Here is a 24,939-nt window from a genome sequence, read left to right on the forward strand (position 1 = left end):
GTGCAATTGGCCTCCACTTTCGCCCAGAAAATACACAGTCACTGCACTTTACAGTATATCCTGTGAAGCGCTTTGAGGCATCTCAATGAAGTGATAAGGCACGATATCAAATGCAAGGTATTATTAGTATTATTATTATTGGCTGCCTGGTCTCTATCAGGTCTGTTATTCGGCAATGCTTCTAGGCGCCCTGCCCCACCCACAGTCACATCAGGTAAACAGCACGAGGGGCCAGAAACTACATTGTCTAGCGGGTTTATAGCCGAGAGCGGTATTTATAGCGGATTCCGCAGAAAAATTGCGGCCGCACTTTTCTATTTCTCCTGATTATGGGGAAAAAGCAGGAGAGTGGGACGAATTGGGTGACTCTTGCAAAGAGCCGGCACAGGCAATGATGGGCTGATTAGCCTCCTTCTGTGCTGTAAAATTCTGTATGAATGCACTACCTGAGATACACAAGCCAATATAAAGACCTAACACTCGGGGACTTGGACTCACCTTTGCTTGTTGCATACAAAGCAATTAAAGTAACCACCACAATGAGCAGGAGGATTATGATAGCAGTCAATCCAATCTCCAGAGAGGACCAGGGGCTCAATGACTTCTTAGATTTCGGTGCGTTTCTGTCAACTATGTCCATTTCGCTTTCAGACTTGTCCATAACAAATCTACGGACAAAGGCACACAAATTATTTCAACAGCAAAACTGGTACATCAAACATGGAAACTTGCCTAAGGTTTCGTCCTGCCCAGGAATCGAACCTGAGACCTCTTGCTTGCGAGGCGAGAGCTCTGAACAATACGCTACAGGGCTCCACATCTGCAACTTTTACTCGTTCCCTCCAGCAGTCCAGAAGGATTCAGGCATGGTGATGTAATTTAAATTAAACTGAAAACACTGACTGCAGTAATTAAAGGATATCTAGCAAACTTTTCTAAAGCAGTTTTCAGATGAGATGTTTCCTTCAAAATCGGAAAAAGATGACCTTTTGTACAAAGTGACGCCAGCATCTATCTCGCAGTTACATTCTTTCTGAAATATTATAGATTTATAAAGACACAACATTTTCGTTTGCTTTGCACAACTCAGTTAGGAATTTGGGTTAGTGCCACAACAAAAAAAGTGTGTTTGTCTGTGTTTTTGTAGTTGTGTTATTGTGTGTGGGGGAAGGGAGGAATAAACCAGAATTTGTACATTCTGTAAAAGGGTACATTTCTGAACGTCAGACAGACAAGAAAGCAAAGAGAGACACTGCAAGTACTTACCAGACATCACAATCTTACATTAACAGCAAAAATAGCACAAAACAGCAATTTCTCAGTTCTGTCTTGTTTATTTGGTACAAAGATTTTTTTGAAAAGCCACTAATGATAAAAATATATTTATTATACTATTACTTTAAAATAGCCACTCCACGCTATCATGATTTGTCGCAGGGGAGAAAGCAGGTGTAGCAGAGAGTTCTTTTAAAAAAAAATCCAGCACTGTTCAGTCTGTCAGGATCCCAGTACAGACACTCTCTCACAACGGCTCACAGGCTTATCACTCTGAGCAACTTCATGTTAACAGAAAGAGTGAGGGGGCTTTGAGCGTCAGTGGGTCTGTGTGGGCTGAGGTGGGGTGGTGCGGGGTCAGTGCTGGGCACATATTCTCATTACCTAACTTTGTATAATAATAGTAATACTTGCACTTGGTATAGTACCTCATCACGTTGGAAGAACATCTCAAAGCGCTTAACAGGATTCACTGTAAAGTGCAGTGACTGTGTATTTTGTAGACAACAACAACAAGATTCCATTTATTGAGCGCCTTTCACGTCGGGAGGATGTCCCAAGTAGACGTCCTAACCGTAGTCGACAAACTACGGTTGCACACAGTGACATTGCACAAGCAGCCATGAAGTGAGTGACCAATTTTATTTGGGGGATTGTTAGCCAGGACACTGGGAGAGAGAAACTTCCTTCTCTTTTCTAATAACGCCTTGGGATCTTTACCTTCCACCCGAACAGGCAGACGGGACCTCGGTTTGACGTCTCATCCGAAGGACAGCGACTCCGACAATCGCAGCACACCCCCAGCGCTGCATTGGAGTGTCAGCTTAGATTGTACATTTTGTGGACATGGACAGTTTTATTATTCTTTGGTGGTGGGGCGAGGAAAACAATAGATGGAATAAATCATTCTTATCCACCTCACAATAACCTAGACAGCAAAGCAAACGTAAACCAACAGGTGTGACCCACACTCACAGACTGTATCTATAAAAAGTCACATCCAGGACCCTGATAACTCTACCAACAAACCAGGCCGTTTCTGTCTCGTTTATTTATTGATTTTTAAAAAAAAATTAATATACATTTTGACTTTGAACGTGTTTTCCTGCAACGCAACCAGCCCATCCTCAGCTCTAACACTAAATACCACCCTCTCTGCCTTTCCCCTCAGCAGTGACCTGGGGTCTCAGCAAGTCGCAGCTAATTCACATCATAAATATGAATAAGAATAAGAAAACACAAGCCTCACACATTACATCTCCCCAGCTGAGCTGGAGGCATTACACTTAACAGCTGACACAGCAATAGGATCTCTCTCTCGCTCTGTGTCTTTCTATATTTCTCTCTTTGCTTATCTTGGGTCTATTTCTGTGTGTGTGTGTGTGTCTGTCTGTGTCTCTCACTCCCTCTCCCTGTCTGTGTCTCTCACTCACTCCCTGTCTGTGTCTCTCACTCACTCCCTCTCCCTGTCTGTGTCTCTCACTCACTCCCTCTCCCTGTCTGTGTCTCTCACTCACTCCCTCTCCCTGTCTGTGTCTCTCACTCACTCCCTCTGTCTGTCTGTGTCTCTCACTCCCTCTGTCTGTCTGTGTCTCTCATTCCCTCCCTCTGTCTGTCTGTGTCTCTCACTCCCTCCCTGTCTGTCTGCGTCTCTCACTCCTTCCCTCTGTCTGTCTGCGTCTCTCACTTCTTCCCTCTGTCTGTCTGCGTCTCTCACTCCTTCCCTCTGTCTGTCTGCGTCTCTCACTCCTTCCCTCTGTCTGTCTGTGTCCCTCACTCACTCCCCCTGTCTGTGTCCCTCACTCACTCCCTCTGTCTGTCTGTGTCTCTCTCTCACTGTCCCTCTCTGTCTGTCTGTGTCTCTCTCTCACTGTCCCTCTCTGTCTGTCTGTGTCTCTCACTCACTGTCCCTCTCTGTCTGTCTGTGTCTCTCACTCCCTCCCTCTCCCTGTCTGTGTCTCTCACTCCCTCCCTCTGTCTGTCTGTGTCTCTCACTCACTCACTCCCTGTCTGTGTCCCTCACTCACTCCCTAGTCTGTGTCCCTCACTCACTCTCTGTCTCTGCTGATGTCTCCATCTCTCTCAGTGTGTGCAGTGCTGATTGCGGTGATGTCTCCCCCGCACACACAGCCCCTGTATCTCCTGGTGCGGGGGATGGGGAAGGTTGGCTTTCGGTGTTTGTAGCTCAGCGGTTGCTGAGTCCGCAGTTCCCCATCACTCACTCACAGGGAACCCGCAGCAGCGCCGCTGGTCCCCAACTCCCGAGAGATGAGTTTGCAACAGTATTTACCCAGAAAAAACCCCCACCACCACATCCCATTTAAACATCGCTTAGAGTAACCCACAGCCGCTTCCCCATTCCCTATTCCATCAATTTACACTCAATGCATTGAGGAGAAAAATCGCAGACGAAGTCTAGACTGTTACTGTTCTTTTTTTTAAGCATTATTGGAGTGTGCAGATGTTGACAAATCATTGCATTTCCCTCTCACGTGGACCGTATTGCACATTGAAATAACTTAACAAAAAAATAAGATAGAAAATAAAATCTCTCTTTCTCTCTCTTAAAGGTTTAGCAGTCAGTCTGCTCCCGTCGACGGGCAAAGTAAAGTTGCGTTTAAAAATGTGAACACTTTGCATGCAATGAAATAATAATAATAATGATGATAATAATAATAATAATAATAATAATAATGCACAGAGGACTCATTGCAGAAATACTACCTCTGCAGATTGTGTGTCTTAACTACAGCAACGGATTTAAGAACCGCTTCGGCACATTTACACCGAGAGATTCTCCTTTCAGATCATTATTCTAAGAGAGAGAGATAGAGAGAGAGAGAGAGAGTGAGAGACAGACAGACAGACAGACAGACAAGAGAGTGAGAAAAATCCGCAGCAACACTCGCTGTTAAAACAGGTTACAAGAAAACAAACGCTCAACAGGTATCGGTGTCATCTCTCGACACTGACAATTCAAACACCGAACCCTTCGCGAACAGAATTGCCGCAAACTCACTCCGACTGTCTCTCTGCCCATTGCTGCAGAGCTGTGCGACGCAGATTGAAGACTGAGACCCCCTCCACTGCTACAGTGGGGAACTCACCATTCCTCGGCAGATCGGGCTCTTGCAATAACCCATCGCATTGGTCGGACTGACTGCACCGCCCCAGGTGATAAACGTTAAGCATTTAAACGAGAGTGAGAGAGAGAGAGAGAGAGAGGTGGAGCAGAAAGTCCATCCTTCCAGCAACCTTGGCATCCAGACCAACCCCCCCACTACCCCCTCCCACACACACACACTCACTCACTCACACACACACTCTCTCTCTCTCTCTCTCCATCACTCTCCTCCCATACAGGGGATGGCGATCCCTTACCACATGTCAAATGAAACCTTCCCAATAGCAACGTTCCCCATCGCCGGCTCATGGCAGAGAAATGTGCAGCACTCGCACTGAGTGTCGGTGTGGGTCTGAGATCCGAGCGGTCAGTCCCTTCCAAACACACACACGCACACACACACGCGTGAGTTCGTGTGGGTTTGGTGGAGGGACCTGTAGCTGTGCTGCTGGAGGTCCCACGGAATGAACCCCGGACTCGGCAGGAAAGGCCATGCAATGTTTCTCTCGGGTTCCCACTAAGACGTTTTGCAAATGACACGCGAGACAGCTGTGCGAGAGAGAGAGAGAGAGAGAGAGAGATTTTGTGTGACAGAAACATTCAGCACCGCATGTTTCTTCATTTGCATCACAATGTTTTTTTCTCTCTCTCTCTCTCTCGCTGTGGCTTGTGTTGGTGTTGGTGGTGGAAAAAAAGAGTGATCAATAATAAATCAGGTTTTCTTCCAACACCCCATCCCCTGCCCTAATTTATGTGCTTATAGGTTGCAATTCCACAAATTGCTCCTTCTGCCTTAACTTTCACATCCAATTTCTTTTCACGTGCACACAGGCCGCGCGCGCGCCATTCGTCGTTCATCGTGCTTATTTTTTTCTGCTGAGAACGGTTCAGAGGTGACACGTTTGGCAACGGAATGTGGCAATCGAGCCCGCGGTCTCCGGCGGTCGCAGTCGCCCGGTTTCCTGAGCCAGGAGGATCCGCGGTTTTCCAGGACACTGCTGGCTCATCGGCAGGACTTGGAAGAGCAGGCCAGTGATTGGGAGCAGGGAGTCATCCCACTCAGCTCCTGTTAACCCAAAGTCCTAACGGGTAGGGTGGTCCTAGCTGGACAAGCAGCGGGAAAGTTTGCCAGTCAACGCATTTGCATCAATGGTAAACTATGAGTTAATAATAATAATAATCCTTGCATTTTGATATAACGCTTTTCACGTCTTCTAGACGCCCCAAAGCGCTTCACAGAATATACTGTAAAGTGAATTGACTGTAAATTTGTGGGCGAACGCGGCAGCCAAGTGCGCACAGCAGTGTCCCACAAACAGTCGTGGATTGAAAATGACCAATTTATTATTGTTTTGTTTTTTTGGAGGGATTATTATTAGGCTCTGTGTGGAGTAAGGAAACTTGCACAAGGTTTCGCCCTCTGCCTGGAATTGAACTCAGGTCTCTCGCTTGCAAAGCGAGTGCTCTAACCACTGAGCTACAGGACTCCACAACTGGAGTTTCAGCTGGTTAGCAGTTACCGCACAACAACAACAAAATTACATTTATACATTTATAGAGTCGGGAGGACGCCCCAAACTCCAACGAACACTTTGTAGATCCCAAGCCTTGGCTCTTGCCAACCTACGCCTAATACTCTCTGGAATTAGGTAAGCAGGATGCATCCCGCCAGGAAGAGAATGGATTTCCGTTCCAACAAATATCTCTGGAATTTCCATGTATACAACAACAACGGAATTACACTTTACTATTTTCCAAACTTGTTTGATGTACAAGTTCTTTTTATATGTCTCTTACCAGGCTTTGCATTATTACAGCAGAGGAAAGCCAGATGTTGGAGTTATGGCTGCCTTCAGCGTAATCTATCTCTATCACTCTTTGGACTGTAACATTCCTAAGTAGTGCTGTAGACTTAGACAATTCATAGCATTATCACTACTTCACTTTGGATCAAGTCTCAGACTGCCTGGCCATGATTCACAGAATGTTCGAAACGTGACACTTGATTTGCAAGAAACTAGTCAAGATTTATGTTTAAAATGAACTATCAGATCCACTGGGAAGGATGAACTGTACCCTGGAGTGCTTAGCGAGACAAGGCAGGATATTCATAAGGTGCTGACAGACATTAAGAGGGCGTCAGTTAGCACTGGGGAGGTTCCAACAGGCAGGAAGCGAACAATTGTGGTTGCTGTAATCAAGGAAGGTGACAAAACCATATCTGGCAACTGCAGATGCGTTAGCCTGACCTCATTAATTGTAAAACTGATGGAATTGATCATTAACAGCGAAAATATACAGTCAATTCACTTTACAGTGTGTTCTGTAAAGCGATTTGCAATGGGTCAATGATGTGATACAGTTCTGTATCAAATGAAAGGATTATTATATGATATCCTATTCTCTCCATTGTCAATCTCTTGACATGTGTGCTCAAGGTTGCTGAATCCTCCCTATCAGAGAGATTGCCTTCAAGAAGTCCAGTCACATTTCTGTAGAACAATGCACTTTCACCAATAACTTTCAATTGATCAACTTAGAACATTGCATCCATGCTATGCTATCCTTGCCATTCCGACAAGCGCAATGTGTTGTAATCTGGAATGTTTCTGCTCCCACACAAGAAATATTATAATTAGCAAAGCAACCTCTCATTCTCACTGCTAGTTCCATCTTTAAAAAAATGTAATTATCTCATTCTCTTTATAGTTTGAGAGATAAATCTTCTGTGAAGAGCAGTGTGTGTGTGTGTCTGGGGATGGTGGTGGCAGGGAGAGATAAGTGGCCAATTTCCATTACAACACTGCAACACATGGCTCCCAATAGTGTTGTGCTATAAAAGTACCAGTTGGCTCAGAATTCAGACACACAGAGGCCTGAGCTTCACTCTTTTCTATTCTGATCTCACACAGAGCGAAGCTGGTGACATGCTGCGAATCCCAGTCTGGAGAGAGGAAAATTAGCCAACGTTCCTTCCACAGGGGGATTATTCAGCCTTCTCTACCCTGGTGAGGGGAGTACATTAGTTACAATGATGAAGAGATTGGGTGAGGGTGGGCTGAATTCAGGATGGTCTGATTATGTGTTGGGATTGTTAGCCCAGCTGGGTGTCGTGATGCATGTAGAAACCCCAGTACCAGACTATCTAAACTAGACTAAGAGTTCCACATATGCATGCTACTTACACATGGACATTTTCTAGTGTCTGGAATGGAATTCACACTCTCTCTCCCTGGAAGGACGCAAGCTGCTTAGGGAGTATTAGTCATGGGTTGGCAAGAGCCAAGGCTTGAGGTGTGCGTTGGGGTAACTGTTGGAGTCTAACTAGCTAAAACTGCATAGCTCACCGTTAAGAGTGACTATCTGGTAAGCTTTACTGCTGCTTGTCCAGCTATGTCACCCTACCTGCTTCGGCTTGCAGGGTTAACAGGTGCCGAGTGGGAAGAATCCCTGCTCCCAGTAGCTGGTCATTGCATTCTAGAGAGTATGAGTGGAGAAAATTGGAGAGCAATAAAGAGTCTTTGCGCAGAAGGAATAGATACAAACTGTTGTGTACGGCTATGAGTGGAGAAAATCCCCAGACACTGAAACAGACAGTGAAAAATATCAGCAAATTAGCTGAGTCTGTTCAAAGCATTTTGAGATAAGGCACTGTATCAACTGCAAGGATTATTGCGCTCACACACTCTGTTTCAATCTCCTCATTCTACTTTCTTGTTTTGATCTCTAGCAATCTCAGATTGCTCTGAGGGTTGTGCTGTTTTCTTGGTGTAATGCGTCTGCTCTATATTTACACACAGGCTAGAAGGCTACAGCTACAATCCTGCATGGGTGACTGCTTGCCTTGATGAGGGTCTCTGTGTTCTCTTTGTCTTGCTGAATGCAATGTAAACGTGAGGAGAACGTATGTTGCAGATGCCAGCGCTTTCTCATTCATCCCTCCAGATTCCCCATTAATCACGAGTTTCCATGTTGCCAAGTTTGTTCCTAACATCACCAATTGAGCCTGATTCCAAAGATATCTTGTAAAATGACCTCTAGTTTACCTTCCTCGAGGATGGCACAGCTCCAATTCGTACAGATTGAACAAACACGCAAGATATTTAATAACCTCCATATCGCCATCATTTCTCTGTCTAATGAAGTTTTTAACGCATTCCATCTTCTGTAAAGCTGTGTCTCGGTTGGGTTCTGCCAATGTTACAGCTGCTGACACTGGGTTATGCAGTATAGTATTTAAAAATGTGAAGGATTATTTCTTGGGAAAAGGAACAAAGAAAGCACGTGCAGCCTAAATGGCAAAGTTCTTAAGTGGGAGTTCTGAGGTGGGAGTGCAGGAAGCTATAAAATGGCAAATGGGACTCTTGAGTCTCTCTGGCTTTATCTGTTGCATTTACTATAAAATCAAGTGATTGATGTTCACTGGTTGGCTTGCATTGCATGCAATTCTGGGTCCCATTATAGAAAGGATGTGAGAACCATGGACAGGGTGCAACTAAGGTCCGCACAGATCATACCAAGGACAAGGGGTTATATTATACCGCAGTTAAAATGATATGCCCACTAATTGGGTTTATTTTCTGCAGAGAAAGTTAAAGGGTATACAGTAACAATGCTTCACACTGCTTGGTCAGTGGTTAATAAGAGAGCACAGACTCAGGATTGTCACTGGTAGAGTTTAGGGGGAGGGTTACGTAAAATTGTTTTACAATGAGGGTGATTACAATGTGGAATACTTCACATGGACATGACCGAGAAGAGCTGGAGAATATCAATCGATAGCTCCAAAGGAGGGGGAAGCAATGATATTTAGTAACAGTTATTCCAAGAAAGTTCAGATAAAGAAGACCAATTGGCCTATTTGATCTAATCCTTCCCCAATACCCTACAGTCATTCTCACCCATGCCTTCTTTATGTCCAGGCTTGATGATACTAACTCCCTGCTTGTTCTCCCTGCTCGACTTCCTATCTCTTCCCTCCACAAACTGCAGATTACTCAGAACACCACAGCTTGTGTTCTTTCCCATATTAAGCTCCGCCCTGCCTTCAACACTTTAACCGCAGTTTCAGTCATCTCCAAATCTCTCCCGCACCTTGCTTGCTGTCCACTGCTTCCCATCAGACAGTCTTTTATGTGAAGGTGCAATCTTCTCAACAGACTGGCAGGAAAGCAGAGTAAGTGACATGATCTTGTTTACAGAGACAGACTATTGGAACAAGCACATCATCATGTTGCATTGTGTGGGATTCCGCATTGGGGCTTTGAACTCACACGTTCTTCGGATGATGCTCCAATACAGTGCCGGGTGGTGCTGCAATGTCAGAGGAGCTGTCTTTCGATGAGACATTAAACCGAGCTACCATGTGTTCAGGTGGATATTGAAAATCTCATGACACAATTCATAAAGTGAAGGGAGTTTATCTCGGTGTTCCAGCAAACAATCCCCCAAATAAAATTTGTTACTCACTTCATAGTTGTTTGTTGGCCATCGCTATACGTAAATTGGCTGCTGCGTTTGCGCACAAAGACCCAGTTACTACACTTTATATTGAGTTCTGTGAAGGGCTTTGAGACGCCCTTATGTGAAGGATTATTATCACAAACACTGGCTGGCTCAAGAACTCTCCTCAACTATTTCCTCCATTTCCATCAAAGTCATTGAATGTACACACACATTTAAATTGAAAAGCATAAAAAGTGTCAAAGTTGCACAAATTCTTTAAGACGTTTTTATTTGAGACGCAGGCACTTTAAATAAAACTCTACCTGCCTTTGGCTGTTTGTCACCATGGAAATCGGAGCAGGTGGGTCAAGTTGCTCATTTGGAGGTCGTAGCAATGTACAGTGCTGGCACCACACTTCATAAATCTGTCTCATTCCTCTACACTCCCCATTCTCTACACTGAACAAAGGCCACGTTTCATTTCCTAATGAATCCGTTCCATTGTTTGCAGAGTTTCACCTCCACATGCAAGGCTGCAGCGATGACAAGCTTCACTAGCTTGTTATTTCAGAAAAGAGCTGGAAATCATTTTGCAGAGAAATGTCTCCCACAAACGCTTTACACGGTGTTCGACTCACATCATTAAACTTGCACAACACTAGACGTCTACAGGGTTCAATTTATACAGCAATAGACTTACATAGTTAGACTTGCACAGCATTGTCTTACGTACAATCAGTCTTACACAGCGTTAGACTTACACAGGTCAGACTTACAAAGTGTCTGAGGTTAGACCGTCTGAGTTGGACGAAAACAAACATTGGCAGAATTGCTTAATTTACTGTAAAAGATCTTGGTACAGGCAATGTGAAGACCTGCTGATGTGGAGTCCTGTTCAAGTGTTCAAAAAACACAGCACGCTCCTTTACACATAAGTGCAGCACCAATATCCATAGAAAGCAGGGTCAGGGTTTATCGCCGCCATACCAGGTTGGTTGGTGTATCATCAACGGTGCCTTGGTTACTGTGAACACAGTATTCTCATCAACACTCTCAACACTCACCCCTTTGTCAGCTCACATTAGCAGGTCCTCTCCAGGACCCCTCACCTGGGCTATGTGACCAGGCCGCAGGCGTACCCTGGAGTTGAGTAAAATGTGCTTCTCGGAAGCCAACCCGATATAAAAAACAACATGCTCAATAAATCCTGATTTTTTTTTTAAAAAGTTATTGATTTTATTTAAATTTATCCTGAGTGCCCCCGTCAGAAACAATACAAGCTTTTATGTTCACAGTAACCACGAGATCCCAAAACGCTTCATGGGATATACTGCAAATGAATGAATGAGTGGAATGATTGAATGTTTTCACATTCTAACATAATAGGCAAACACGGCACCCGATTTTGCACATAAACTTCCCACAAACAGCCATGAAGTGAGTGACCTTTTAATAATATTTTCTCTTTTTCAATAGAGCTATGGGATCCAGACGGGGTCTCGGTTTAACGTCTCATTTCTCATGGACAGAGCAGACATCAAACGGCTTATTCGCAACCAAATGTAATGTGAATCTTCAATCCGCATTAAAGCATGTGACCCCCCTGCATCCGCATCCGCACCCCAGACAATATTTTCTTAACAGAGGGGCAATGTGAACATTCTTTTGCTTTGGAGGCCAATTAATTGCAAACATAGATTGGCAGAAATTTCAAGCACTTTGGGTAGGTGCTCAACCTTAACATTAGCCAGATGACACTGTTTCTTTAGTTGGAGCTTCCCCATCATTCAGCCTGCCGCTGACAGTTTTATAGACTTGATGATATGATAAAAAAAACTTGCCACATAAATCTGGGGTCAGTATAACTATCCTTAGAAGATAGCTGGAGTCCACTTAAAATGATGCAGTGAGAAAGAACAGAAATTTAAGTAAAAGCTAATTTTTACAATTGTTCAGTAGTTCTGGCTGGACTCTGCAGCTCCATACATCAATCACTATCAGCCCCAAAGTGTTGGAAGATGAGATGTAAAGCCTGGCTAACAAACAACTCGTTTCTCTCACAAAATACGAACAGCTCTTCAGCCTTTGTGCTGCTCACTTGAAGCATTACATAATGCACTGAATGTTACTTTTGTAAGTTGAGATCGCTGATACAATTTGGAGAGTAAATGAGAAGCGAGCGTTAAATGTACATAGTAAACTCCTGTGAGGTTTTTGCCCTTGTTTATTGGATATGTGGAGGTCCTGTGCAGAGGACTAAGGAAGGTCTTAGTTTTCCATGAGTTTAAGGCTTGTTCTCTACACCTCAGAAACTATAATATGTATAAAATAATAATCCTTGCATTTGATATAGCACCTATCATGTTATTGAGACGTCTCAAAGTACTCCACAGAATATGTTGTAAAGTGGATTGACTGTGTATTTTGTGAGTGAAACGTGACAGCTTTTGCACACAAACATTTCCCACAAACAATCATGGATTGAGTGACCACATGTTTTTTTGTGTGTGTGCGCCATTCCTTACACAGTGCACAGTGCATCTTGTACATGTGTGAGAGGGAATAAAAACTACCATTGTTTCAACCACAGCAAGAGTGTTTATATAGTGCTTGTTAGAACCCCCGTACACTGCATGTTGTGTTGCAATGCAATACGATTCATGTTTTTACAGTGTCTTTCACATTGGGAGGAGATTTCAAAGTGCTTATGGCTTAAACTGCTGTTTTCTATGAACTCTAAAGAACTTTGGAGGGAAATATGTGTAGCGAAATATCAACATCGCAGAACAAGCAAACAACCAAGGACCACAGTGAGGTGTCAACAACAATGATATTAATTCATATTAAATTAAAACATGAAAGTAATTGCAATATTTAATTTGCTAACAAATATGCCTGCTATCAACACGCTACATAGTTTGTCCACAATTCCTAACTCCCAACGATGCCTTTTCCACTGTGTGTGTGCTGATGGGCCTAATCTGACTCATCCCGTACACATGTGTATGACAAAACGCGTGGGACCCTGATAGTGTGTCCCCGAGGAAGAGAAGGAAGAGGACAAAGGGGCTTGCCCCTCATAAGTGGGATGACCACCTTCACCAAATCCAGGACCTAAGACCTAACTACTTATCTGAGCCCAGTACCTCCAGCCTAGATTGATGTATGATGCGTGAGCCCAGTTTCTTCATCCCATTTTTGCACTTTCCTGAGCCGGGAGGTGGCTTGGGTTTGCAGCAGAGAATCCCAATAACCAAGCCTGTGTGCCAAGGCTCATCCCATCCAAAATATTATTGGAAATGTGAGGGGTTAGACCGAGGTCCCATTTGCCTGTTCAGATGGATGTTAAAGATCCCATGATACTACTCAAAAAAAGAAGGCAGTTTCCTTTTTGCTGGGTGTCCTGGGCAACAATCCCCCAAATAATATAATAATAATAATGACATTTGATATAACGCCTTATCGAGTCATTAGGATGTCTCAAAGCATTTTACAGAATATAGTGTCAATTGGATTGACTGTATATTTTGTGGGTGAAACACGGCAACCAATTGTGCACAGCAGTGTCTCACAAACAGTCGTGGATTGAGTGACCAAAATATTCTTCTTATTTTTTTGAAGGAATTATTCAAAAAATAAAGCTGGTCTCTCACTTCATGGCTATTTGTCGGATATGGTGCACAAAACAACTGCTGTGTATGCCTTCAAATACCACAGTCACGACAGTAAATGCTATGAAGTACTCTAAGACATTCTCCATATGCGAAAGGTGCTACATCAAATACATCATCATAACATTAAAGGTAGGAACGTTAGAAGTGAGGTTAGAAAATATTTCCCCCCTTACCCCCCCCTACCACCGGAATGTAGGAGAGACAGAATCAATAGTAATGATTAACATGGAGGTGGATTGACATTTGAAAGGTAAGGGGATTAAGGGGTATCTGGAAAAGGCAGGGAAACGGGATTGAAAGATCTGCTATTTTCCAATAAACGGGCTCAATAGGCTGAACGACCACCTGAGGTATTATTAAGAATGTTCAAACTTGCAGTGATGCTGTTATGATAGCTGCTGAGGACTGGAGTCTGCATTGACCTAACTTTAAGAAGGTCAGGGTGTGGCATCTCAGCATTGAGCATCCTTCATAATCCCCCCAAGATGCTGTCACTCAGTCCTTTGATAATTATACCTAAAGTAAGTGAAGATACAGACTCTACGCTGAAGTTTACAACGGTTAACCCTCCCCATCTGATCGCTCCTGCTCTGTGAATAGCAACAATGTTCATAGGATTTCTGTGATTCATGTTATAGTCTGTAACCACTATATTAAAAAGAAGGAGTTTCTGTCTTCTGGTGCGCTGGCCAACAATTCCCCTGATTGTGGGACATTGCTGTCTGCAGCTGGCTGCACATTTTTGCAGCTGGCTGCACATTTTGCCCACAAAATACACAGTCACTTCACTTTACATTGTATCCTGAGACGTGCTTTGAAATGTCTCAACGATGTGATAAGGCGCTATATCAAATAAAAAAATTATTTATTTACTTATTTATTTACAAGAATAGACAGTGTACATTGTGTGTGAGTGGGCAGTGTACAAAGTGTGTGAGCAGGTAGTGTGTAGTGTGTGTGAGCGGATAGTTGTACAATTTGTGTGCGGGTAGTGTACACTGTGTGTGTGAGCGAATAGTGTACAGTGTGTGTGAGCGGGTAGTGTACACTGTGTGTGTGAGCGAATAGTGTACAATGTGTGTGAGTGGGTAGTGTACACTGTGTGTGTGAGCGAATAGTGTACAGTGTGTGTGAGCGGGCAGTATGCAGTGTGTGTGAGTGGGTAGTGTACACTGTGTGTGTGAGCGAATAGTGTACAGTGTGTGTGAGTGGGCAGTATGCAGTGTGTGTGAGTGGGTAGTGTACAGTGTGTGTGCGGGCATGTAGAGTGTGTGCGAGCGGGCAGTGTACAGTGTGTGAGCGGGTAGCGTACAATATCTGAGCAGGTAGTGCATAGTATGTGTGAGCGGGTAGTGTGCAGTGTGTGTGAGCGGGTAGTGTATAGTGCACATGAGCAGGTAGTGTACGGTGTGTGTGAGTGAGCAGTGTACAGTGTGCATGAGCGGGTTGTGTACAGTGTGTGTGAGTGTATAGTGTATATTTTGTGTGTGAGCAGGCAGTGTACAGTGTGTGAACGGGCAGTGTGCAGTGTGTGCGGGTAGTGTATAGTGTGTGAGAAGGTAGTGTACTGTGTTTGTGCAAGTGGGCAGTGTACAGACTGTGTGAGCGGGCACTGTACAGTGTGTGAGCGGATAGTGTACAGTGTGTGTGTGAGTGGGTAGTGTACAGAGTGTGTGCGGGTAGTGTACAGTGTGTGTAAGTGGGTAGCGTACATTGTGTGTGAGCGGGTAGTGTGCATTGTGTGTGAGTGGGCAGAGTGTGTGAGCAGGTAGTGTACAATGTATGTAAGTGGGTAGTGTAGTGTGTGAGCGGGTAGTGTATAGTGTGTGTGTGAGCAGGCAGTATACAGTGTGTGCGAACGAGCAGTGTACAGTGTGTGTGAACAGTCATTGCACAGTGTGTGTGAGCAAATAGTATTTAGTGTGTGTGAGCAAGCAGTGTACAGTGTGTGAGCGGGTAGTGTATATTGTGTGTACACACACAGTGTGTGTGTGTGAGCGGTCATTGCACAGTGTGTGTGAACGAGCAGTGCACAGTGTGCGTGAGGGGCACTGAATAGTGTGTGTCTGAAGCAAAAGCTTTCATATCTTGGTCTCTCATGGTTTTGAGTGACAGCTCACATTTGATCTCATAAACGGATTTCAGGAAAACCTTACAGCTCCCAGCACTGCAGTTCATCTCCTGTCAAGTCCCCAGGAATGGAAGAAACATCTCCATCTAGCAGCGGGAGCGGTGAGATTGCCAGGACACCTGTGTGCATTCCCACCAGTACAGTGAGGGCTTGAACAGCTCACCAGCTCTGCGCTGATGTAGATTTCAGACACCACACCCACCTTGGAGGCCTTGCCATACTCGTAAGCAGCAGTGAGCTGAACCTGGAACCTGAGATTTCTGATACAGAAGAACATTTTGTCCACTTTTCAGAGAAGGATATGTACCAAGTCTTTACATATAAAGATTATATTAGCGATCCTAAAACAGTCCATTCCTACCATTTATTGTTGTTGGACCAGATACAAGGCACATTTTGATATCTGAGAGATATTCTCACTGTGTCCAGTCTCAGATGTCTTGCTCCTTAATACCGTTCTGTCTCTCTTTTGTTCTTGATATCCTGATCTTTATTGCTCTGACTGTCTCTCTCTTTACTTCATTACCTCTGAACCTCACCTGCCCCCACCAACTAAGTTTCCATCTTATAAACACTGATGGTCTTTGCTTCAACCGGTGAGTTCTACATTTTCACCACCCTCTGTGTGAAGAAGTTCTTCCTAAAGTCCCTTTAGATCCACTATAGGCTAGCGTACATTGCTGGACTCATCAGCAAATGGAAGCAGCTGAAAAACTGTCAGCAGTAATGCCCTGGAGACCCACTTACCCACCCAACGCCCACCCATCAGGGGGGGTCATTTGACATCTGACAAGCAAGGGGGTTTGAGCCCTCACTAGGTGAACAGGAGGTACCAGGAACTCACTCACTGTGAGCTGCCTGATGGGAAGCATAGCTCAGCATGAAATGTGTGAGAGCATTGTTACCATTTTCTTGTCTTCAGCTCGGACAAACATCCCTTCCCATTGAGCGACGGTTCCACCAGTTGGAAGGGAGGTGCAGTTGTTGCCTCTCTGCAAGCCGATCAAGGTTGATTCCAGGCACTGAATGAACAAACACATGTTCACAAACTCGGACTCCAGGCTACACCTTTCATCTGTTATTGAGGCTGGAGTCAGTAATGAGTAACCTGCCGACAGTAAAGAGTTACACTAATTGGAAACAGAATTGTATATTCACAGATGAGTGAGATGTTAATGCTGAACCCTGGCACAGTCCTCAACTGACTTAATACTTTGTGTGCTAAGATTAGAATCTGCCATTTTTCCCTAGTAGGATGTGGTGCAGAATGGAATAAGAAAACAGGTGCATTATATAAAGGCACAATTGAATATTATTGCTGCAAGAATTTGCAGAGCTTCAAAGCGGGGTCAACGTGCAATAACTCTATGCAATAATTGCCTCACCCAGTGTAAAGTTGTACACAATGGTTTATTCCCAGGCGGGGAAAAACTTTAGACAAGTTTCTATACTCCATACAGCTCTGTGTAACTAGCAGTAAGTAGGAACCTGGTTGTTGGCAGATCACTTACTGGGGTTAAGAATCCCTCAAAAATGGGAGGATTATTGTTAATTTCCTTTAGCTGAACCTCAATATAACTGAAAGCACCTTGTTGCCTCATCCTTGCCAACCTCATCTCTTGCCAGCATTTGCTTACCGCTGGCTCTGACCTCGTAAACCTCCCCAGTTGTAGTTTAGTATATTCGCTTCTTGACCAAGACCACTTTTCTCTACCTCCGAGTTCTGCTTCCCAGAATCTATGCCTCTCTCCCTGATCTTCAAAGGTCTCCTTAAAAATCTACCTCTGTGACAACAACAAAATTACATTTGTATAATGCCTTTCACGTTGGGAGGACATCCCAAGGCGCTTGACAGTCAGAGTTTCAGACCCGAGCTGGGCATCCGGATCGGGGAGGATGGAGGGCAGGAGGGAATCAGGGAGATCGAAAGTACGGTCGAAAAGTAGGGTCTTGAGATGGGTCTTGAAGGCGGCAAGGGAGGGGACGAGGTGGAGGGACTGCGGGATGGAGTTCCAGAGGGTGGAGGCAGAGTGGCAGAAGGCCCGCCCGTCAATGATGGGGCTAGCAAGGCGGGGGACGTGAAGCAGGCCGGAGCCCGCTGAGGGGAGGGAGCGGGCAGGATGGTAGCGGGTTATGAGGTCACAAAGGTAGAGGGGAGCAAGATCATGGAGGGCTTTGAAGGTGAGGACCAGGATCTTGAACTGTATCCTTTGTGCGATGGGAAGTCAGTGGAGTCGGACGAAGATGAACGTTAGGATCACAGAGCATGGTGTGGGAGAGGACACAGGCTGCAGAGTTCTGGATGATCTGCAGCCTATGGAGGGAGGAGTTGGGGAGGCCGACAAGCAAGGAATTTGCATAGTCATGCCTTGATATAATGAATGTGTGTATGAGGGTTTCGGTGGCCTGCAGCGTGAGACAGTGGCAGAGCTGAGCGATGTTGTGGAGATGGGGGAAGGCAGAACCAGTCATGGCACAGATGTGGGTTAGAAAGGAGATAGTTGAGGGTCAAACAAAATCCCAAGGTTCCGGACTGGCTTAATAAGGTGGAGTTTGCATCCATGGATGGTGATGCTGTCAGTGTCCTAGGTGTGGTGGCGCTGATGGGAGCCAATCAGGGGGGCCTTGGTCTTGTTGACATTCAACTGATGAAAGTTAGCTCTCATCCAAGACTTGATATCTGACAGACATTCTGTCAGGACAGCAGTGATCCTGGAGTCAAGGGTGGAGGCAAAGTGGTACAGTTGGATGTCGTCTGCAGACATGTGGATATTGATCCCATGTCTGCAGATGATGTCACCAAGAGGGAGCATATAGATATTGAAGAGGAGGGGACCAAGGACAGAGCCTTGAGGAACTCCGCATGAGACAGTGAGGGGGCTAGAGGAAAAACCATTTGTGGAGATGAAGTGGAGCCGGTGTGAGAGGTATGAACTGAACCAGTCAAGGACAGAGTCATGGACTAACCTCCACTTACCTTCCTTGTGTCCCATACCATTCATGTAAAGAGCTTTGAGATGCTCTATGTGGAAGATACTGTTTAAGTGCAAATGTTGTCCTTATCCCCTCCAAAGTGACCTTATAGTTAATGTGGCAACCAGACATGTAACCATACTCCATGTGGGACCAGAGCAGATAATAATAATAATCAGATCTCTATCAGGTTATAGCATTGCTTCTTTCCCCTTTTAGCTACACTCGTGAAGAACCTGCTCGCTGTCTGTTTTGGTGCTGAGCACTGCATTGCGGTTTAAGCACAAGGAACTCATTAAGGAACTAATTTGTTCCTTCCTTTATCACTGGTGTTAACTCCCGCTCTGTAATCAGTCGCCTCCGAGCACTCTGATTTCACCCAGCCAGCTTCAACCACTTTATCCAACCTGTCTTTATTCTACTCCAATGTAGGGCATTGAAATGCCACTTTTAATTCCAAAACACTTTGAGCTCAGGATTTTTTCTATTACTTTGAGGCTGGGTGTGGCGTGCGTGTGTGTGTGTATGTGTGTGAGGGTGGTGGTGGGGGGAATGAGTGTGACGTGGACAATGATATGTATACTCTCCGTTTTTGTGTGCTTTATGAAATTAGCTCCAGGTTTGATTATTGTCAGGCATGTTTGTTTACAGCAGAAAAGCTGGCTCCTCCATAGTTATTAGTGCACATTTCATGCTGTGACAAATCTACTGCTCCAAAGCACTGACAGAAATTATTGCCAGCTACTAAACGTCCAGCTTTTAACCGTTGAGATAAATTTAGCTACCTCAAAAATATTCTTATTCTACTGTTCTGGGAAAGACTTGTCATCAATATCTGCCAGATTGGATTGGGTTGTGTAGCAGGGTAATATTTACAATATTGCACTGTTCAAGTATGATTTAACATATATTTTGTTGCTATTCTTGAGTGGTTCAAATACTTGGATAGGTACTTGAAAAGGAAAAATTTGAAAGAATATGGGGAAAGTTCAGAGGAGTGGGACTGATTGAGTATCTCTTTCAAAGATCGAGCACAGGTACGATGGGCCAAATGGCCTCCTTCTGTGCTGTAATATTCTATGATTCTCTGATTCCTAATTTGGTGTTTGAAACATGGGAAAAGAAAGCAGAAAGGTTAATTTGAAATGACTGTAGTATGGGCGAAAATTCAAACAAAGCCTCTTGTGAAAGTCAACCGAGGTTGTGAGTTGTGCTTGTTGCAATGTTATAGATGCTGGCTGTTTTTTTCCTGGACTAACACTGTTGCAATTCTGAAATATTACAGCCTTGAGACAATCGTTCCCATTGTATACGCTTATCAATCTGAAAAAAATGTGAGTTTGCCAATAACATAACAGCTTGTATTTATCTGGCACCTTTCATGTAGTGTGTCAGCCTGGCTCAGTGGTAGAGCTCTCGACTCTGAGTCAGAAGGTTGTGGGTTACAAGCCTCACATCGGAGCTTGGAATCACATAGTCTAAGATGACACTCTGATGCAGTGATTGGGGATGTTGCATTGTCAGTTCCCTCAGATGAGACGTTAATCCGTGATACCGTCTGCTTAATCAGGTTTAAAATATTTTGGGAGGGATTACTACCCCGGAGAACAATCCACCGATCCACTGGGTTCCTACTTACTGCTAGGTAAACAGAGGTGTGTGGAGTAAGGAAACTTGCCTAAGGTTTCAACCTGCCCGGGAATCAAACTCAGATCCTTTTGCTTGCGAGGCGAGTGATCTATACGCTACAGGAAGTAGGAGAAGATCAGATAGAGAGGTACTAGGGTGTGAAGGGGTTGATAGGTAAGGCTGAGGACCTTCATTCAGCACCCAACAACAAGATTACATTTGTATAGCGCCTTTCACGTTGGGAGGACAGAGTACAGCATTTCAGACCTGAGCTGGGGTCGCGGGGGTGGGGGGAAAGGAGGGGAGGGGAAGGGGGGTGGCCGATGGCATGGTCGCAGAGAAGGGTCTTGAGGTGGGACTTGAAGGAGGCTAAGGAGGGGGCGAGGCGGAGTGAGTGGGGGATGGAATTTCAGAGGTTGGGGACAGAGTGGATGAAGGCTCTCTTGCCAATGGTGGGGCGGGTGGGTCAGGGGACGTAGAGCAGGCTGGAGCCAGCTGAGCGGAGGGAACGGGCGGGTTGGTAGGGGATTAGGAGGTTGCAGAGGTAGGGTGGGGCGAGGCCATGGAGGGCTTTGTAGGTGAGGACCAGGATCTTGAACTGGATCCTTTGAAAGACAGGGACCCAGTGGAGTCGGGCGAGAGTGGGGGAGATGGGGTCACGGAGTTTGGTGCGGGAGAGGACACGGGCTGCAGAGTTCTGGATTATCTGCAGCCTGTGGAGGGAGGAGTTGGGAAGGTTGACAAGCAGGGCGTTTGCATAGTCGAGCCCTGGATGTGATGAAGGCATGAACAAGAATTTCAGTGGCCTGAGGGGTGAGGTAATGGCGGAGTCGGACGATGTTACGGAGGTGAGGGAAGGCAGAGCAGGCCATGGCTTGAATGTGGGGGAGAAAAGACAGTTGAGGGTCGAACAAGACACCCAGGTTCCTGACTGCCTTGGTGAGTTGTAGTATGCAACCATGGAGGTTTATGCTGCCAGAGCCTGAGGTGCTGAGGCGCTGGCGCGAGCCAATCAGGAGGGCCTCAGTCTTGTTCACATTCAACACAGGTACTTTTTCAGGGTTGCTTTTTCTCAAAAGAATGACTTTTTTGACCAATAGAAAATGTCTCATTTTGAATCAAATTTGTTCGTTAATGTATTTGGACTCATGGCCTCCTGCCCAGGGAATGTCATTCCTTTTAGATCTCTCCCCTGCCATGAGGGGACCCCTACCTATTTATTTTTCTCAAGTTTCATTCAATATTGGCTTGACAGGGGTAGAGAGGGCAGCAGACGGTCAGCAGGTTTTCAAGTTTATTATTCTGAGTAAAAACTCAACATGCGTTACCAAAAATAATAGAGAGGCTTAACATCTTCTTATAAGAAAGGACAAAGGCGGGTTAGTGGGACAAGCGGGCCAGTAATGGATTTTGAGTGTGATGAAAGACTGCTCTCAAATCTCCACGCTGGAGTTCTGTCTGGCAGTTTGGATCAGTGGGAAGAGCTATGTAAATTCCTGAACTATAATAATAATCCTTGCATTTACTATATTAAATTATCACGTTGTTGAGACGTCTCAAAGCAGAATATACTGTAAATTGAATTGACTCTGTATTTTGTGGGCAAAATGCAGCAGCCAATTGTGCATAGCAGTGTCCCACAAAGTGTCGTGGATTGAGAGACCAAATTATTGTTATTATTTTTGAAGGGATTATTAGCGATCCGCCAATCGGCTAACAACACGATTCCTACTTACTGCTAAGTAAAGAGTAAGCAAACTTGCCCATGGTTTCTTACCGCCCAGGAAACAAACCCGGGTCCTCTCGCTTGAGAGGTGAGTGCTCTACACAATACGCTACAGGACTCCACACACCTGGTTATTTGTTGTTGAGAATTTGGATGGAATTTTTCATGTTGTAAGTCACTGTGGGATGCAGAGGAAGTGACATTGTGCAGGCTGAACATCTGAGTTTGATCTGTTCTCTCTGGGAGGCAGCAGCATACCTCTAGTTCAATCAGACATGTGCACTAAACATAGCTCACTGGCTCCTGGAAATAAGCATCAGGAATTTCGGCTTGCAAGCCAGACACCCGAACTTTTGAACACACCCCTATTAATTCTATACATAAGATGAAGGGGCATTATTTTTATTGTGTTGGAATCATAGGGGTGACATTTGTAGGAAACTGCCCTTAAATGTGTCAGCTAGGCTCAGCTGGTAATGCTCTCACTTCTGAGCCAGAAGATCTTGGATTCAAGCTCCCCCCATCGGGACTTGGAATGCATTTAGTCTATGATGGCACGTGGAGGGCGTGCTGCATTGTTTGAGGTGCTGTCCTTCAACTGAGACATCAAACTGAGGTTCCATCTGCCTGTTTAGGTGAACATTAAAGATCCCAAGGCACTATTCCAAAAAAGAAGGTAGTTTCTCCGAGTCCCCAGATAAAATTGGTCATGAACATCACAGCTGTTTGTGGTTCACTGCTGCATGCAACTTGGCTGCTGCATTTGCCCACAAAACACACAGTACAATATATCTTGTGATCCCCCCGACATAAATTTTAGCCTCTATATCAAGCTTCATGCCTTTTGTTTGACTTAATGTTGCGATTGAGGTGATCTGACTAGGAGGGTCCACATTATAGATTTATACACAGTACGATAGGAGAACACATAATAACACAGAATGAGGTTTATCATGTTTGTGGTTCTGCTCACTCCCCCACCAGAGCTCTCTACTCTAAACCCATTTCCTGCTCTTTCTCCATTGTATCTGTGGTTCTATGGCTGGTGCTCACAACTTGTGTTTTTATAGTGACTTTCACCCATGATAGCGCCTCAGAGTGCTGAATACCTGAGGCCACTGGAGCTCTCTACTTCAGTCCCATCATCTGCGGTGGTCAACCAGATGACCTTTGAATCCTGTGACAATGCACACAGGGCTCTCAGAGCGATGCTGTATGTGCATGACATGTTTACTTGCAGAATCGCTCTGGCTCTGAGAGGGAAGGAGCTGGTTAGGCTTGGGTTGTAAAAAAAAAACTTTGTTAGTACCTGACTTGTTTTGTGGAGTGCTTTGGCTGCTGGGAGAGGCTGACAGGCCAACTCCACATCTGCGGGGTTCAGTTTCCCTCCAGCCACTGCCTTTGGTGGTTTGGCAATGGATTTTATAAAGTGTTTCAACATCCAGCCTTGGAAAAGTTACGGCCTTCGTAGGGGTAGGGGTGGAGGGGAAATAGAGGAACAATTGACATGTACTGAGATTTTAGTCTGAGACACTTTAACATTCCGAATAACATGTTTAACAAAATGTGCTGAGTGACATTTGAAAATCAGCAGGCGCCTGGATGCCAGAGCTTCCTCAGTACAATCAAGAACTCAATGTGACAGCTTCCCAGCTCCCCACTGACCAACGGTGCAATCCACGCTCCATTAATTCTGCTCTGAAAGTGTCATTCATTCACAGAGCTCCAGGAGTGGAGTATGAAAACTTGGCTAGGTTTTCGGCTCGCCCTGGTCCTCTCGCTTGGGAGGCGAGAGCACTAACCACTAGGCTACAGGACTCCACAGAATGGGGAAACAGGAAGATAATCGAAGAGTAAAGAAACCTCTGTTTTACTTTTTTCTTAAATATTTAGAAAACAACTGGTACATGTTCAAGGACATTTTGTCAACTAATTAACTTTTGTGATGATTTTGAATCTGAAAACATCCTTGGGAAGAACACACTGGTCCCTTAATCACTGAAAACTCTGAGATTCTTTATTTCAATGATAAAGAATAGAACTGAACGTGATGTATTTGAGCCTTTCTCTCTCTCACTCACTCTCTTTCTTTCTCTCTAACTGCTGATGTAACCAAGGCAACCTAAGCAAATAATAACTTAATTTTAGGAGGAAAATCAAATTTAGTGGAAACTAAGTGGTAGAAATTCCACCTAGGTTTAGACTTTCTCTATTTTCTGAATCTCAGAGGGTCCAAAATTTGATAAATTCTTAAATACTCTTTATTTCAAAGCCAGTTTTATTTAAGAACCACAGACAACATTAAAACTGTTAAGACATTAAGCCCTAAAATGCTAAGAAAATAGAGTTAATCTAGAGTTAAGTGGAATTTCTCTCCACACTTGAAGGCTCAGTGACTGGGCTGGATACTGGTACCACAGATTGGCGCTTATTGTGAATCAATCGTGTTTTGATGTAATTATTTGCTGGATCCCTTCTTCAAATCAATACTCCCCCTTCCCCGTGCATATTGGTTCAGCCGAGGAAATGTCTGTGTTCAAGCACTGTCCGAATCTTGGTATTTGAGTGAAGCAGACTTGACTGCAGACTCGCCAGTAACCTTGTGGATCATTCATGTCACTGAAAATTCAACAACTGGTGCCAGAGATTCTTCCCACTCAGCTCCTGTTAACCCTTCAAGCTGAAACCTGAATAGGTAAGGTGGTCCTAGCTGAACAAGCAGCGGGAAGCTTGCTACAGAGACAATGGTACGTACACACTCACTCACATATATGTTCATGACCTGGATGAAGGAATAGATGGCAGCACTGACCTATTTCTTGCCCTAGCCACAACAACAACTTGTATTTTCATAGCACCCTTCACCCGGGGCAACATCTTGGAGGGCTTAACAGCAGTGAAGCCTGACGCCAAGCAAGGGAATCTGTCGCTTATGTGTACAGATGTACAGTACAGATGAGTT

The 24,939-nt window shown here is 44.8% G+C and overlaps 1 protein-coding gene and 1 long non-coding RNA gene across 5 annotated transcripts in view; one reads left to right on the plus strand and one right to left on the minus strand.

The window, feature by feature from the left end:
* The window catches only part of LOC103176796 (neprilysin), a 44,260-nt gene extending 39,482 nt beyond the window's left edge, over positions 1 to 4,778 (minus strand). Inside the window, exons 1-3 of one of the 4 annotated variants that reach the window (XM_042339002.1) lie at positions 4,383 to 4,567; positions 4,000 to 4,090; positions 499 to 668 (exon numbers count right to left, since the gene is read on the minus strand). In XM_042339002.1, the coding sequence (XP_042194936.1) occupies positions 499 to 661 (163 nt within the window). In that variant the 5' untranslated portion in view covers positions 662 to 668; positions 4,000 to 4,090; positions 4,383 to 4,567. The other 3 variants (XM_007890625.2, XM_007890582.2, XM_007890583.2) reach the window with 3 other exon arrangements.
* A 16,232-nt stretch (positions 4,779 to 21,010) lies between these two features.
* The window catches only part of LOC103176906, a 32,750-nt gene continuing 28,821 nt past the window's right edge, over positions 21,011 to 24,939 (plus strand). Inside the window, exon 1 of the long non-coding RNA XR_487651.1 lies at positions 21,011 to 21,099. This is a non-coding gene — a long non-coding RNA (uncharacterized LOC103176906). The remainder of the gene's footprint in view (positions 21,100 to 24,939) is intronic.

Source organism: Callorhinchus milii, unplaced genomic scaffold (assembly GCF_018977255.1).
Source record: "Callorhinchus milii isolate IMCB2004 unplaced genomic scaffold, IMCB_Cmil_1.0 Scaffold11, whole genome shotgun sequence".
Taxonomy (NCBI): Eukaryota; Metazoa; Chordata; class Chondrichthyes; order Chimaeriformes; family Callorhinchidae; genus Callorhinchus; species Callorhinchus milii.